Source organism: Vavraia culicis (genome assembly GCF_000192795.1).
Source record: "Vavraia culicis subsp. floridensis unplaced genomic scaffold supercont1.15, whole genome shotgun sequence".
NCBI classification, from domain to species: Eukaryota; Fungi; Microsporidia; family Pleistophoridae; genus Vavraia; species Vavraia culicis.
In genome coordinates this window covers 20786-33685 of record NW_007360618.1, presented here as the reverse complement: position 1 = coordinate 33685, position 12900 = coordinate 20786, and the positions used below count along the sequence as shown (strand labels likewise).

The 12900-nt window shown below is 38.4% G+C and overlaps 5 protein-coding genes across 5 annotated transcripts; 2 read left to right on the top strand and 3 right to left on the bottom strand.

Moving 5' to 3' along the window:
• Positions 1-398: 398 nt before the first annotated feature.
• On the top strand, positions 399-3968 carry VCUG_01066 (uncharacterized protein; the record flags this gene model as incomplete). The annotated part of the gene is made up of 1 exon (XM_008075895.1): positions 399-3968. The coding sequence occupies one exon, from the start codon at positions 399-401 to the stop codon at positions 3927-3929; it is 3531 nt and encodes a 1176-aa protein (XP_008074086.1). The 3' UTR covers positions 3930-3968.
• Positions 3969-4663: 695 nt separating this feature from the next.
• On the top strand, positions 4664-6565 carry VCUG_01065 (uncharacterized protein; the record flags this gene model as incomplete). Its single annotated transcript, XM_008075894.1, has 1 exon — positions 4664-6565. One exon carries the CDS (start codon positions 4664-4666, stop codon positions 6278-6280), a length of 1617 nt encoding a protein of 538 aa, XP_008074085.1. The 3' UTR covers positions 6281-6565.
• Positions 6566-6840: 275 nt separating this feature from the next.
• Positions 6841-7238, bottom strand: VCUG_01064 (uncharacterized protein; the record flags this gene model as incomplete). The annotated part of the gene is made up of 1 exon (XM_008075893.1): positions 6841-7238. One exon carries the CDS (start codon positions 7236-7238, stop codon positions 6855-6857), a length of 384 nt encoding a protein of 127 aa, XP_008074084.1. The 3' UTR covers positions 6841-6854.
• A 2740-nt stretch (positions 7239-9978) lies between these two features.
• Positions 9979-11092, bottom strand: VCUG_01063 (uncharacterized protein). Its single transcript, XM_008075892.1, has one exon. The coding sequence runs from the start codon at positions 11084-11086 to the stop codon at positions 10100-10102; it is 987 nt and encodes a 328-aa protein (XP_008074083.1). The 5' UTR covers positions 11087-11092; the 3' UTR covers positions 9979-10099.
• Positions 11093-11915: 823 nt separating this feature from the next.
• VCUG_01062 (uncharacterized protein) lies at positions 11916-12635 on the bottom strand (the record flags this gene model as incomplete). Its single annotated transcript, XM_008075891.1, has 1 exon — positions 11916-12635. The coding sequence occupies one exon, from the start codon at positions 12633-12635 to the stop codon at positions 11982-11984; it is 654 nt and encodes a 217-aa protein (XP_008074082.1). The 3' UTR covers positions 11916-11981.
• Positions 12636-12900: the final 265 nt, after the last annotated feature.

The following is a 12900-nucleotide window of genomic DNA, read 5'->3' as shown; positions in this document are numbered from 1 at the left end:
AAGGTGCTCAATTTCTCGTCCCCTATTCCAATTACTTGTATTTGCTGTCGATCTGTCGTTGGTACTGCTACCAAAATAGAGGCAACGAATACGGCAAGCCCCATCATTCTACGATGTTGAACGAGCGTGCTGCGATTAAAGCTATCAATTTGGTCAGTCAGTTACCTCTCGTAGAACTTAACTCTCTTTAAGTGAAAATGCATTTATTTACTACCAACTCACCACTCCACGGAACAAACACCTTTCCGTTTTCCTGATCCAATATTAGTCATTAATTCATGGTCTAACTCTTTGTCGCAGCATTTGCTATCTGGTCAGCCGACCAGAAGAGATGAATAAACGCGCTTTTAGTGAAAAAAAGAGCCGCGTAAATTAATTGCAAAAATGGCACCCCGAGAATGAGCTTCATTTACAAGCGCAGACTGCTCTGCGACAACATCGACGGCATGTGTTTCTTCGCACACACCGATCCAAATGTAGAACACAGCGGTGAAAGATGGCCATACACGGTTATGTTCAACAACAGCATCATTAAGATTTACAGCCCTGTACACAAAATACTGGAGAAGAACCTTTTCAGGCCCATCAAAGATATCCTGAGCTTTGGCAACCACCTTTTCATTCTGTTCATGGACGGCAACATTACCGAGGTTCTCTACAACGCGGGAAATATCGACCTGGTATCGTTGATATACATCGATGAGGTGGGCATCAACACATTCATACGTGCTGATGACGACATCATTTACATTCATTATGACAGGTTTAGGTTTGGCATGCATGTTCTTTCAAGGAGTGATGCCAACGCTTTAAATAAATCTGCAATTCTGGAAAACTTCGATTTAAAAAGCGGCAGAAAGGTGAAAACGGGATTGCACAGGTTTCATGAGATTTATGCAGACTTGAATAACGTGAAAGATGTGGCACTGGTGAATGATCTGATTTACTTCCTGTACTCGCCCGATCTAAGCAGCATGTGTGTGCTGATCGTTGACTTGTGCAGTTTTGCGGTGCTCAAGAACATAAAAGTGGACAGCACAGCGTTCAAACTCTTCAAACTGAGAGACACGGCCGTAGTGGTGCTGTCAGAAAGGGTGCTGTACTTTCTGTGGGTCGATTTCGTGATATTTACGTATTGCATACCGTTCCATGAACTGGCAGACCAGGATGACGAATTTGGTAATTCGGACAGTACAGGGCTCTTCAACACTGCAGAGGTGGTGGTCAATAACAGCATTTTTATTTTCAACGGCGATGATAAAATATACCGATTGCACCTGTGCTACGCCGGCCACCACATACAATCTATAAGCACAAGTGTACAACGTTCCTTCCACCGGTACGGATCGATTAGAAAGGTTTTTGAAATGAGCAATTTTCTCTTCCTGATCTTGGAGAATCATACAGCACTGCTCTTGCAGCCGCAGTTTGACAGTAGCCCGAAAGCAAAGAAGAGTATTCTTCTGTCAGAGATGGATGATGAAATCGATCTGTACAACACGCGGGTGCAGATAGACGAGTCTGCAGAGATAGCGGAGGAGACCGAGAAGAGTGTCCATACGTATGCACTTATCAAAACACATCACTCGTTTGGAGACATCAGGTACATTTTTGAATGTGATGCTGATACTAACAGGGAGTATTTGATTGTTACAGACCGGTTAATTCGATATTTCGATACTTTTACGTTTAAATTTACGAGGAGCCACAAAATAGGCAATTACAAGCTGCTAATGAAGGCAAAGGATTTGTTTGTACTCACAAATGGGGAGAGTTCCTTGTTCTTTAGATGGATCGACAGCAGCATGGTGGAGTATAGCGGAATGCTGAGCAGTAACCGGAAAGAAAAGATGGTTGAAGCAGTTACGGAGGAGTACACGAGAGACCCGAATGGGAAAGACGTGCCTGCACAGACCGGTACGGATAAAAATGCAGAAGAACAGATGCTTGAACATAAACGAGTGAGAATAGCACAGACTGTGCAGAATATGAGCAACAGTGCTGAATATATAACAAATCAAGAAACAATGGCACTCTTTTATTTTGATGACAGATTGGTTCAGGTAACACGTACATGCATAAACGTATTGAACGAGAAAAAAGTACCTATTAATGCAGATCAGGTGAAATACAGCAAAGCACACCTATTTGTTAGGGAAGGTAAGACCTTGAGGATATATTCACTCACAAGTTTGTTCAATGATGTTGAGGATTGTGCCACTTCTTATGAAAATGTTGACAGTTTCAGTGTGAATGGCCCACTTTTTCTTCTTTGCGAATCTTCTGGCAGTGCTTCTCGCATCAAACTGTTCAGCGGTGAAAATACGCTTTTTTGTTCGGATATCCACGATTTCTGCAATACCTTGGAAAACGGCAGGACAACCCCCCAAAGCGATCATGGATCGGAGGATGAGAGTACCGATGTGTTTAGGATTGATGAATGCCTCGTGTATCAATACAACGATGTGGTATCGATGCTTCTAAAAAGCGGACACGTTGTGGCGCTGTACGAGGGATTTATCACCACGAATAGTCTTTTCTATTTTGTGAAAAGAAGAAATTTAATTTCGTTTCATGGCCACGCGTTGTATTACACCCGTAATTTTGTGTTCATAAGGAATAACTTCGTCATTTTGACATGCAATAACCGCGTACAGAGAATCACAAACTCGTTCGACTGTGTTTTAGAGGATGCTGGTGTGATGTACGGCATATCAAAGAAAAACATTGTTGAGTTTAAACCGGGTGCTAGTCCGATGGGCTGCCTCCAAAAAGTGCACAGCATAAAAAACATCGACAAAATAATCAGAGATGAGGCAAACGGCGTGTACATTTTCACCTTCCTGCCCAAAACGTTTAAAACGGACGATACGCACAATACAGATGAAAACGAGGAGGACAACACCTTATGTAAGGAAAGACAGGAGCTTGTGATGTCTACGCTCAGCTTTAATAAGCTGAGTATTTTCAAACTGCCAGAAAACGAGCTGGTCACCGATCTAAAAATTATGAACCTGAGCGATGCAAACGGCGACTACAATAACTTCGTTATTGTGATTCTTTCGCAGCGCACAAGCAACGAAATACTCCGTGGACGAATTCTTGTATTTGAGGTTATCAATGTCATAGGTGACATGGTGGCAAAGAAGACGAAGAAAGCGCTTAAACTTCTCGGTAGTGAGCGCACGAAGGGCCCAATCAGCTGCTGTGCAGCTGTTCGTGGCAAGATTGCTGTATCGCTGGCTACCAAATTGATGGTGTATGAATGTGATAGGAACTCAGGAATTGTAGCCATTGCATTCTATGACCTGTACATGTATGCGGTGTCGTTGGCGGTCATCAAGAATTACATCATTGTTGGCGATATCATGATGGGCCTTCACTTTGTATATTTCCAGTCTGAGCCTGTAAAGTTGCACCTGCTGAGCAAATCTGACAGAATTGCTAATCTCGGATCTTTGGACTTTTTTAACGCTGGGGAAAGCCTTTTTATCACAGGGATTGACAAAACCGGCAAGGTGCAGATATTCTCGTTTTCGCCCAGCAACTTGTACAGTAATGGTGGTGAGAAGCTGGTGAAGAGGCAAGAATTTGAGACATATGCTTGTTTTCAATCCATCAAGACCTCTTCTTATCGCAGTTATGCATCCTTTTTCTCAAGCCAAAATTTTCTTATAGCTCTTTCGTACACGCAGAAAAATTACGGTAAGATCCATGATGTGCTGAGGAAATACCGAGAAACAAAGAACTTCTTTGGTGTTAATCTCAAATATCAGCACAGAGAAGTGTGTTACAAGGAATGTGTTTACACGGATTTGCTACTAAACTTTTTCAATGAGCCGTTAAAGTACCAAAAGAGTATCTGCGAAAGATCGGGTCACAGTTACGAAAAAGTTTTACATATCATTGAGGACTTTTTAAAGTTGTAAACCGTGTTTGAACGGCATTTTATTAAAATTTATCTGCAGTTAATTCATACTCTATGGCAAAGATTATTTTGGACATTCTTATGAGCCTCTTATCACATATTAAAAGCAAACATTTTATTTCAACAAGTTATGAGTTTTTCGCTGTCATGTACACGTCTTAATGTGTGAATGTATATAAACCTATCGAATTAAACGATTGATGACAGCATAATTATCACCTGTGAACCTATCCAACTATGACTTTTCGCTATCGGTTCCAATAACCTTCTATATTATCCTGGGTTGTGAATTCTATGACAGCATACAGAATTCTTGCGAGAGAGAGTCGATACCATAGCTACTTTTAATCCTTGTTCAGGGCTCGTTCCCAACAGATTTAGGGTTTAGCAGAGATTATTTATTTCCATCTTCAACATCTGCCGCAATGAATGGTACTTCTTAGTCCTTGAAAATCCGCTTCAACCCACACAACACGGTAAGGCTGTATAGCACCAATCAAATTTGCCTCTGCCAAATTCATATACATAAGTTAACGAGGAGACGTGTGGGCCCGCTGTTGCCGTTTGTCTTTACGCGTCGTGGGCCAGATCTATTTCTCCGTCAAGCATGTGTTGATCAAATTTTCTTCTTACATAGAGGTATCCGAATCTCGAACTCCAACGATGGCACATGTCGGTCTGCTCATTCAACAATTCATGTCGCATTATTCCTTATTACCCCTGATACCCTGCAAAATGTCCGCCGTAAAATTTACGAAATGTAAAGAAAAGTCTTTTCTTAGCATGGATATACACAGGGACAGGATACAATTTGATTATCCGGCCGAGATTTACGGCAAAAACCACAGAATTGGTGATAAGCCTATTTTGGTGAAAGTTAAGGCTGTAAACGCGAAAAAAATTTTTGTTAGCTCCAATGACGCCTTAGGAATATTTTTTTTGAAAAAAGACGTGCCAATTTACGTAACAAAGCCGGTCTACGAGCAGCTTGTACTACGCTTAAAGGATTTACAGGGTTATTTGGTGCATTACGACGAAGAAGGAGAGAAAGCAGATTTGTACGATGTTAACGAAGTAGATATAGCAAGAACTGAGAGAAACGTAATATTCGTCACTTATAATGAAATAATCTACTTTGACGCGTTCATGGTTGAAGTAGTGTCATCAAATACTTTTCTTGGCTGGTGCAACTTCATCTTACACATACAAAAAAAGAGGTTAGCATACATTTCGACATTCTCGCTGAAAGGAAGGATATCTTTCAAAATGGCACCTACAAACTTACATATGATAATTCTTAACCAGCACAAGATTAATATACACGAGCTTGGCTTGGACGACTTCTTGCAGGTATGCCAAGATAACGCAATAAAAATAATACCAGTCGACGTGTCTTCGATGTTTCTCGAGCTGTTTTTGTTTCTTCTCAATACTACGAAGGACATGAGCATACAGATTTGCGTGGTGTCTCCCTTTTACATGGAAATAAACAGAGCCGTAAATGGATGCGGAAAATGGCTTAACAAGAAGTTCAAAATTGATCAACACGATCCGCTGCCATTGAGTATCAAAAATGTTACCTGTTACAACGCGCTTTCTGATATAAGCGGATTAGAAGACAACTCAATCGTGTTTTGTACCAAGGAAGAATTTGATATAACGAATAACTCAATCGACAGCTGCGCGTATTACAGGGAATTGATCGAAAGAATGGATAAAAAAACTTATGAAACTGATGAGGATGACAAGCAGCTAAAATCGATGCGTACAAATGAAGAGAACACCAGCGATGAGAACTCTGAAGAGGATGAAAGAATAAAGAACATTAGAGCGGTATTTAACAGCACAGATAAGAATGTACTCATCGATTTTGTCATAGCATCTATTCTAAAAGGTGACACAGTAAAAGCAAAACATCTTTTTAACAGGAAATATGTGGTGCTGAACGTGATGAACTATGATATGGAAAGTGACTACGCGTTTAATTTGAATTTATGTTCCACAATACCTGAAATGAGATCATTCTATGGAAATCCTGTTATTGCTAGCAACATGGATAGTAATTTGGAAGGAAATGATGTTTTTATGACAAATGAGGAAATATACGTGATAGATATACCGAAAATTGATTATTACGTTTACAATATTAAAAACGTGGAAAGAATACCAGCTGGTAATAATTTGCTGCTCTTTGACGGCAAAATTAGAAATGAAAGACTGATATGTAGGAAGAATCAGTTAAAAAAGATGTTTAGAGAGACGTATTATCTTCATGATGGGATCTATTTCTTTCCAGGTTTGAGAAAAAGGGTTTGGTTTGAAAGCGATAAATTTTATATTACGGATTATTAAGCTGAAAAATGAGTTATAAAGTTAAAGAATGTAGTTAGCACTATAGGATCGATATGCCAAATATTTGTGTTAGTACGATTATTCTTCATTCTTGTATATGTTCATATAGGGGCCTATTACTGGTACAAACACTTACATAATAGTGCATGTATAAGCAAGCAAATAACGAAAATATGAAAAGGACTCGAATAAAATAATTGATTCTGTACGATCGGAAAAACGATTATTTTGCTCCAATACTGTCAGCTGTCTGTACCCGCATGTACTCTAATAAGTAAAATCTTGTCATAGAACTGCAAACTCATTTTAATTCGTTTCATGTTTAAAATAAATATTTTTTCGAAAGTCTGTTTAATTATCGCTCACATTACGCCCAAAATATTTCGTTTAAGTAATCATTTGATGATAACTTGGTAAAACTGATTAGTATTGGTCATTCGCCGTTGTAGTAAAACATAGGTTCGAGTTGTTAAAGATGGTACTCTTCATCGCAACATTAAACTGAGCTACCTCTTTGAACATTTCAGACCGAAAATCTCAGTAACACGTCAAAATATTTTGTTAGGTCCGCCATTTAATTATTTATGACATCAAACACTGGCAAAACAATTTTATAGAAAACTAGCTGTGCTACCGGCTCGCCCCTTTCAACCACAAATGGCTCACTACACCTGCTTTGCACTATACAAGTGATCTCACCTCTGTAATCGCTATCAATAACATGCGCGTTGCTACCAAATTTCTGTGATAGCGAGCTTATATACAAAAAATAATCGGATGGAAAGGAAAGATACACACCTGTTGGTATGGGAATTATGATTTTTGGCTTGATGACCGTTGTTTCGGATGCGTAGAGCACGTATGAATGTGCGTTCTTCTTAGGTGGAATGGCTGTTTCAGAGGCTAGCACAATATTAAACATGGTCCAAGAAAATAAAGGGCTGCAGGAACTGCTCATCAAATCGTAGTAATATGATGTAATCACAGCATTAAATCAAATACAACATGTTACACATGTTCAAGTCATTTGTGGTGGCAATTATCGCGCTCAAAACAATAATTTATCGATGTTTATAGCTGTCAGCGTGATTTTTTGATGAATTAATATAAGTTACTATATTAGATACATGAAGATGAAGGTAGGAAAGACAATAACATGAACCATGATAGTTCAAAAAATAGGAGTATCAATGTTTTAGAAAGATTTGATTGATCTTGTTTGTGAATTAATTCGATCAATCATTTCAATTCAATAAACATGAAATTTTTTGTTTTTATGGTCACATCATAATGAATGCAACATTATAGCGGCGAAAACGTGTTGACATGTCTAATATATGCTGTATAGGATACTTGACAGCTAAAATGCTTTCAATTCTACGGAGTAATGTGAATAAATAGTTTGCCATTCGGAGAGCACTGATAAAAGAGGAAAAAATAATTGGTCCAGCATTTAAAGATCATAACTAATGAAGAACTGTGAATTATTTGGTTTTATCATGTAAAGATTAAATTCACTTTGGAATAATCAGCCATTCTCGATCCGAATTTCATAAAACAGAAAGCGTGATATGATCTCGTATTTTTCACTTATATGAATGGTAATACAATTCCAAGTTATGAAAATAGAGTATCTGCCGTATCATCAACACACATGAGCAGCACAATTGTTCAAGTTTCGAATAAAACATTTTTAGTGGTACAATGCTCAAACAATTTCATGTTTATTTGCTATTAAGCAATTCACAGGCTTTTTTGTACATTTTAACGCTATGTTGCGGATCACTGAATGTTTAAGATTTGTACGTTGGTTATTGCTTAGAACCGGACTAAAAAGAATAACAAATAACACAAGTAAAACTAATATTTTGTACAAAGATCAATAAACTGCAATGAAACAGATAGTACCTCGTTATTGCATGGTTGATGCCTGTAATTACCTTTTATTTGCGTTCAAGTGACGAGCAATGGACATCTTCAAAACGTAAAGATAGTGTTTGCGAGTGTTTTACGCAGTTAGAAGAGTTATGGAATGGTTTATGGCCACATTAACATTGATAGACAGAAAAGTTCCAAAGAGCTTCACTGAACAACTCGTAGACCAACCGTAAGTAAAATTGTAATCGGTCAAACCGGAAGTATAAGTTTTATTGTATTTCTTCAAAACAGTTCCATCACTAGCACAATAAAATAAATAAATTTCGAATGAAGAGCAGACATTGAAGCAGCGAATTGTGTGTTACCATATTAAATGAAACAATTGTATCGCTTAGAAGACCGACTTACGAACAAAGGCATGTAAAATACGCTTAAAATACAATATCATAAAATATTGTTTTTATTTCGTATCTAAAATTTAGCGTTCTTTCCATGTTTGTCTTTTTTCGTTCCATTCAGAGATATTTTTATGATAGGTTCAGCCTTATAGTACGGGTAAATAGGATTAAAATCCAGAATACTAACACTTGTTTCATCCACCCTCACAACATGTTTGCCACAGTTCTGGACCCGTTCCATCGAATCCATATCCACATGCACCGGTATACATTCGTCTCCGGGGTTTTCCTCGGAGAGTGCAGATTTTTCAATTTCGGCTTTTTTTCCTTTCATTACCAAAGCTTATCCGTGATGACAGTTTTCGTACACTTACAGTTAAAATATTTCTACGAATTTTTGTACCAATAGGATACAGCGAGTTGATTTTATCAATATCCTTTAATATAGGAAGAAACGATTTTAATTCGTGTATTGCACCGTACTTCGTAACTATACGCATTTGAACGGAGTGTTATATTTGATGGGTTAAATCGCATTTTTAACGTATTTTATGCTTGATTTGAGTTGAATAAGTGCGGATTGTACAATAAAAGGGCCATTAAAGTGTGATATTGGATAATATTGCGAACTACACGTGAAAAAGGGCAGATATTACTGCACATCAATGAATAAGTATGGACGTCTGTTTTTTTGTGCATCTGTACGTGCAGAAATAGTTATTCAAATTTCATCAAAAATTAAGTGACCGTGCAAATTCGTTTAAAGAATACATTGCGGTCCGAAACTGCTCACTATTACCAATAAAATGCCAATTAAATCGATACGGCCCTTTGAACGGATGATGTAGTTACATTTTTATGGGACAATAGAAGAAGATATAGCATACCAGATTATAAAACTGTTCGTATGCAAGTTTGGAACATGTTTGATGATTTACTTCACATTAGACGAGAGATATCAACTATCAAAACAAAATATGTTACAATACATGATGATACCACGTGTTTGCGTAGTGATAACAACTATTGCAACGAACAGCCTCTTTTCTTTTGCTGAACGTGGTTATATTAGGATGATAACATTGTTGTGAGGAGATTTACTATGAGAAGTTTAGCCGATTAACTGCGCGAATTCGTTAAATTAGACGAGTAATCTACACATATGGTTTAAATTGCTGCTATGATGCACTTTTTATAAGTAAGCAAGGTAGGAGAAAAGAAAAGACTACCATACATGTTTTACCGGTATTTTGCCCAAAGCATAACATAATTAACCACAAGTAAAATGTGTTGTACTAGCTTTAATACACGTTGAAGTGTTGGTTAATTTAAGTAAATGTTTTAATATGGAATACACAAAAACTTAGTAACTATGGCTATTGTGATAACTTGGTGCCACAGCAAAAAGAATTTATGTAACATCAAACTTTTATTTCCCTATTAAGATGCTTATTGATTACTGAACACGTTTCATTTCCTCCATGACTCTGTAGCGCAAACCATATCGTATAAATTACTATTATATCATGCTCATCTTGTTTTACTAATACCATCTGAACTCATCCGGATTAACAAAGTCGTATCCGTGATCAATTTCGTCCTCATCTGTTCCTGTCGAAATCGTTTTCAGCTTCCAGCTCTCATCCAACAAATCCCTGCTCACGTACTTGAACTGCATATCAAAAAGACTTTCAAATATTTTTACCTGCTTGGCTGGCAAGGACATGTTCGTATCATATGCTGGAAAAAATGATGGTGTTGAGCACACCACCAAGCTCCTTATGTTCATTTTGGTAACTTCTTCATTTTCACTAATTTTTCTGTACAAGTGCAGAATTCTCAAAAGCAGCCTTCTCCTGAGACCCACGAAAACGAATGGCAGATATTTTTTTATCTTACACAGCTCATCCCTTCTGTTTCTGTCATGCAAATAGTACAGGGTAGGTGCCAAGCAGGGGTATATTATGCCCTTGAGCTCCTTGCGCATATATAGCTTGAACAAAGAGCAGTTGTCACGCATTTCGTATCTGCCAAAGTCTATTTTTGTTGGTCCCTTCATCTGCTCCAGCATTTTATGGTACACATCCGTTTTGCCAGGCAGCCTCAAAAAACCGATGCACGATGTTCCACACACCTCGAAATGATCCAAAAGCTCAAAAATACGCGAGTCCACCGTTTCTCGCGGTATGTAATTCAAATCCTCGTCCAAAAACATCTTCTCTATCTTTTCAATGATCATAAACAGCGCATTCTTCTTTTTGCTCTTCATCTGCAGGAGTGTTCGTATGCAATGCATCGCCAGCCAGTACTGTTCATCTCTTGACAGATCTACGTATTTGATGTATTCGCTTGTTGAGCAACCGCACAGACTTCTTGAGCACCGAGCAAGGTCAAACTTTGCGCACGGGTTATATCTTTCTGATGCCCGTTTTCGCTCATTTTCAACTTTTGTTTTGCCAATGTCCGATATTTTTTGTGCATTTTCCTCCATTGCATTGCTACGATCTTTTTTGTGGTCAGCATCGCTCATTTTACCCCTTCAAGCAACTGAACGTAACATTTTTTGGCCATAAATAAAAGGATGAGCGGTTTTTCAAATGCGATAGCTTTGACCAGATTTTGCATTCCTATGCTCTCTGTTTGCATCACAGCTTAACATTTCTTTGTTGGGAGTGCACAGGCACAGAAACCTTACTTAACATACGTATCATGCCATTAAAGGGAAACTTTCCATCCCCGTGGCACGAACATGTATAGTACGAAACATAAGCATGTATAGACACATAAATACCAACTCATCATTATAACTATGAATACATCAGTGTTAGATCCACAGTCCAATAAACCTGCTATATCGCCAAGATGCAGCTTGGTTTACAAAAATAATTACGGTTCTCAATTAAATGCCGTGAATAATCCAAGAAATGAGCAGTTACCGCATCATGACCGTAGTAGTTTCAAAAAGCAAACCAGCGAATAATTCACATGCAGTTACAAGAAAATGACATGGTAACGGAGCCTTAAACAAACATGATCAGGTATCAACCTAATGTTTGAGTCGTAGTAATCACTCAATCGTGATTGATTTATCACAGATATCTTCATTTATTAGCAGTACCACGCCATATCTGTCATTCATTTCACACAAACTTTACCAGCTATTAGAAAGCTGTACGACAGTTCACTGCTCCATCGACACACAAAATGGTGGAACTGATACTAAGGCAAAGTATCGTGTTACACGTACAGCACTAAAAAATGGGTGGTAGCAAAGGCTTACCTGCCACGTAGCGCTTGCCAATCTTAATTACGAAGGAGTGTTTTGGGCACATTAATGCCATTTTTAACAGTGATAATTGCCGAGCAGCTTGCAGCCACCTCAAAAACAGGATCAATACCAAAAAATGCTAGAACGATATGAGCGTTTATTCCATCCTCTTATTCTCGTCAGAAACATAAAATACATCTATCTTTTCGCTGTTAGCATTAAATTCCATCATGTACTCATTCTTGGAGTCTTTGTTTTCCAGAAATGTTTCCTGTGGTGCCTTAACAGCGAATATAAGTTTATTTTGCAGACTTGGCAGGCCCAGCAGGTCCCTGTGTGTTACATACGCATTCTTAATGCTCGAATCTAACTGCAGTGTGTTTTGTATTTTATTGTTCAGAACGAATATTTTTTGATCCAGGTCCTTCTCCTCCTTGCTCAGCTGGTCAAGCGCGGAGATGTTCGAATCGTACTGGCCTACGAACAAATTGTCGATATTTTCCTTCTCCCGATCGTAGACTACATCCATGTTCACACAGTTCTCCGCTTCATCGCCCATAAAAGTGCTGAAATCACCACCAATCCATTCCAAACTATTTACACTCCTCTTCCTGAGCAGACCCAATCCCTCCAATATATTGGTAATATCGTACACACGCCGTTTACTCACACATAGATAATGTGCCAAATCGTTGGTGTCTATTGCACGTGGATACACCTGCTTTAGATACACGAAAAACTTCTTGGTGAGTATGAACAACGAATTCTCAAGCCTGCTGGAGGATAGTCTTTCAGACGATATGGATGTCATGGGCGTGTTGTGATATTTTTGGTTTGAGTCCAATCGAGTCTTTTTTGCAAATCTAGGTTTCAAAAGGAGTGGAACCTTAAAAATTTTTGTGGTCAAAAGCGATCAATAGGAACAGATCAGTGCGATCTTCAACAATTTTATTATGAATTAACCACTGGCGTACCACTACCCCTGTTGTAGCACGTGTTCATGTTTAAGCACTGTTCTTGCACATTGTGTGTAAAGTAGAAATGTGGACCTTCAATTGAGCACCACGTGCTCGCAC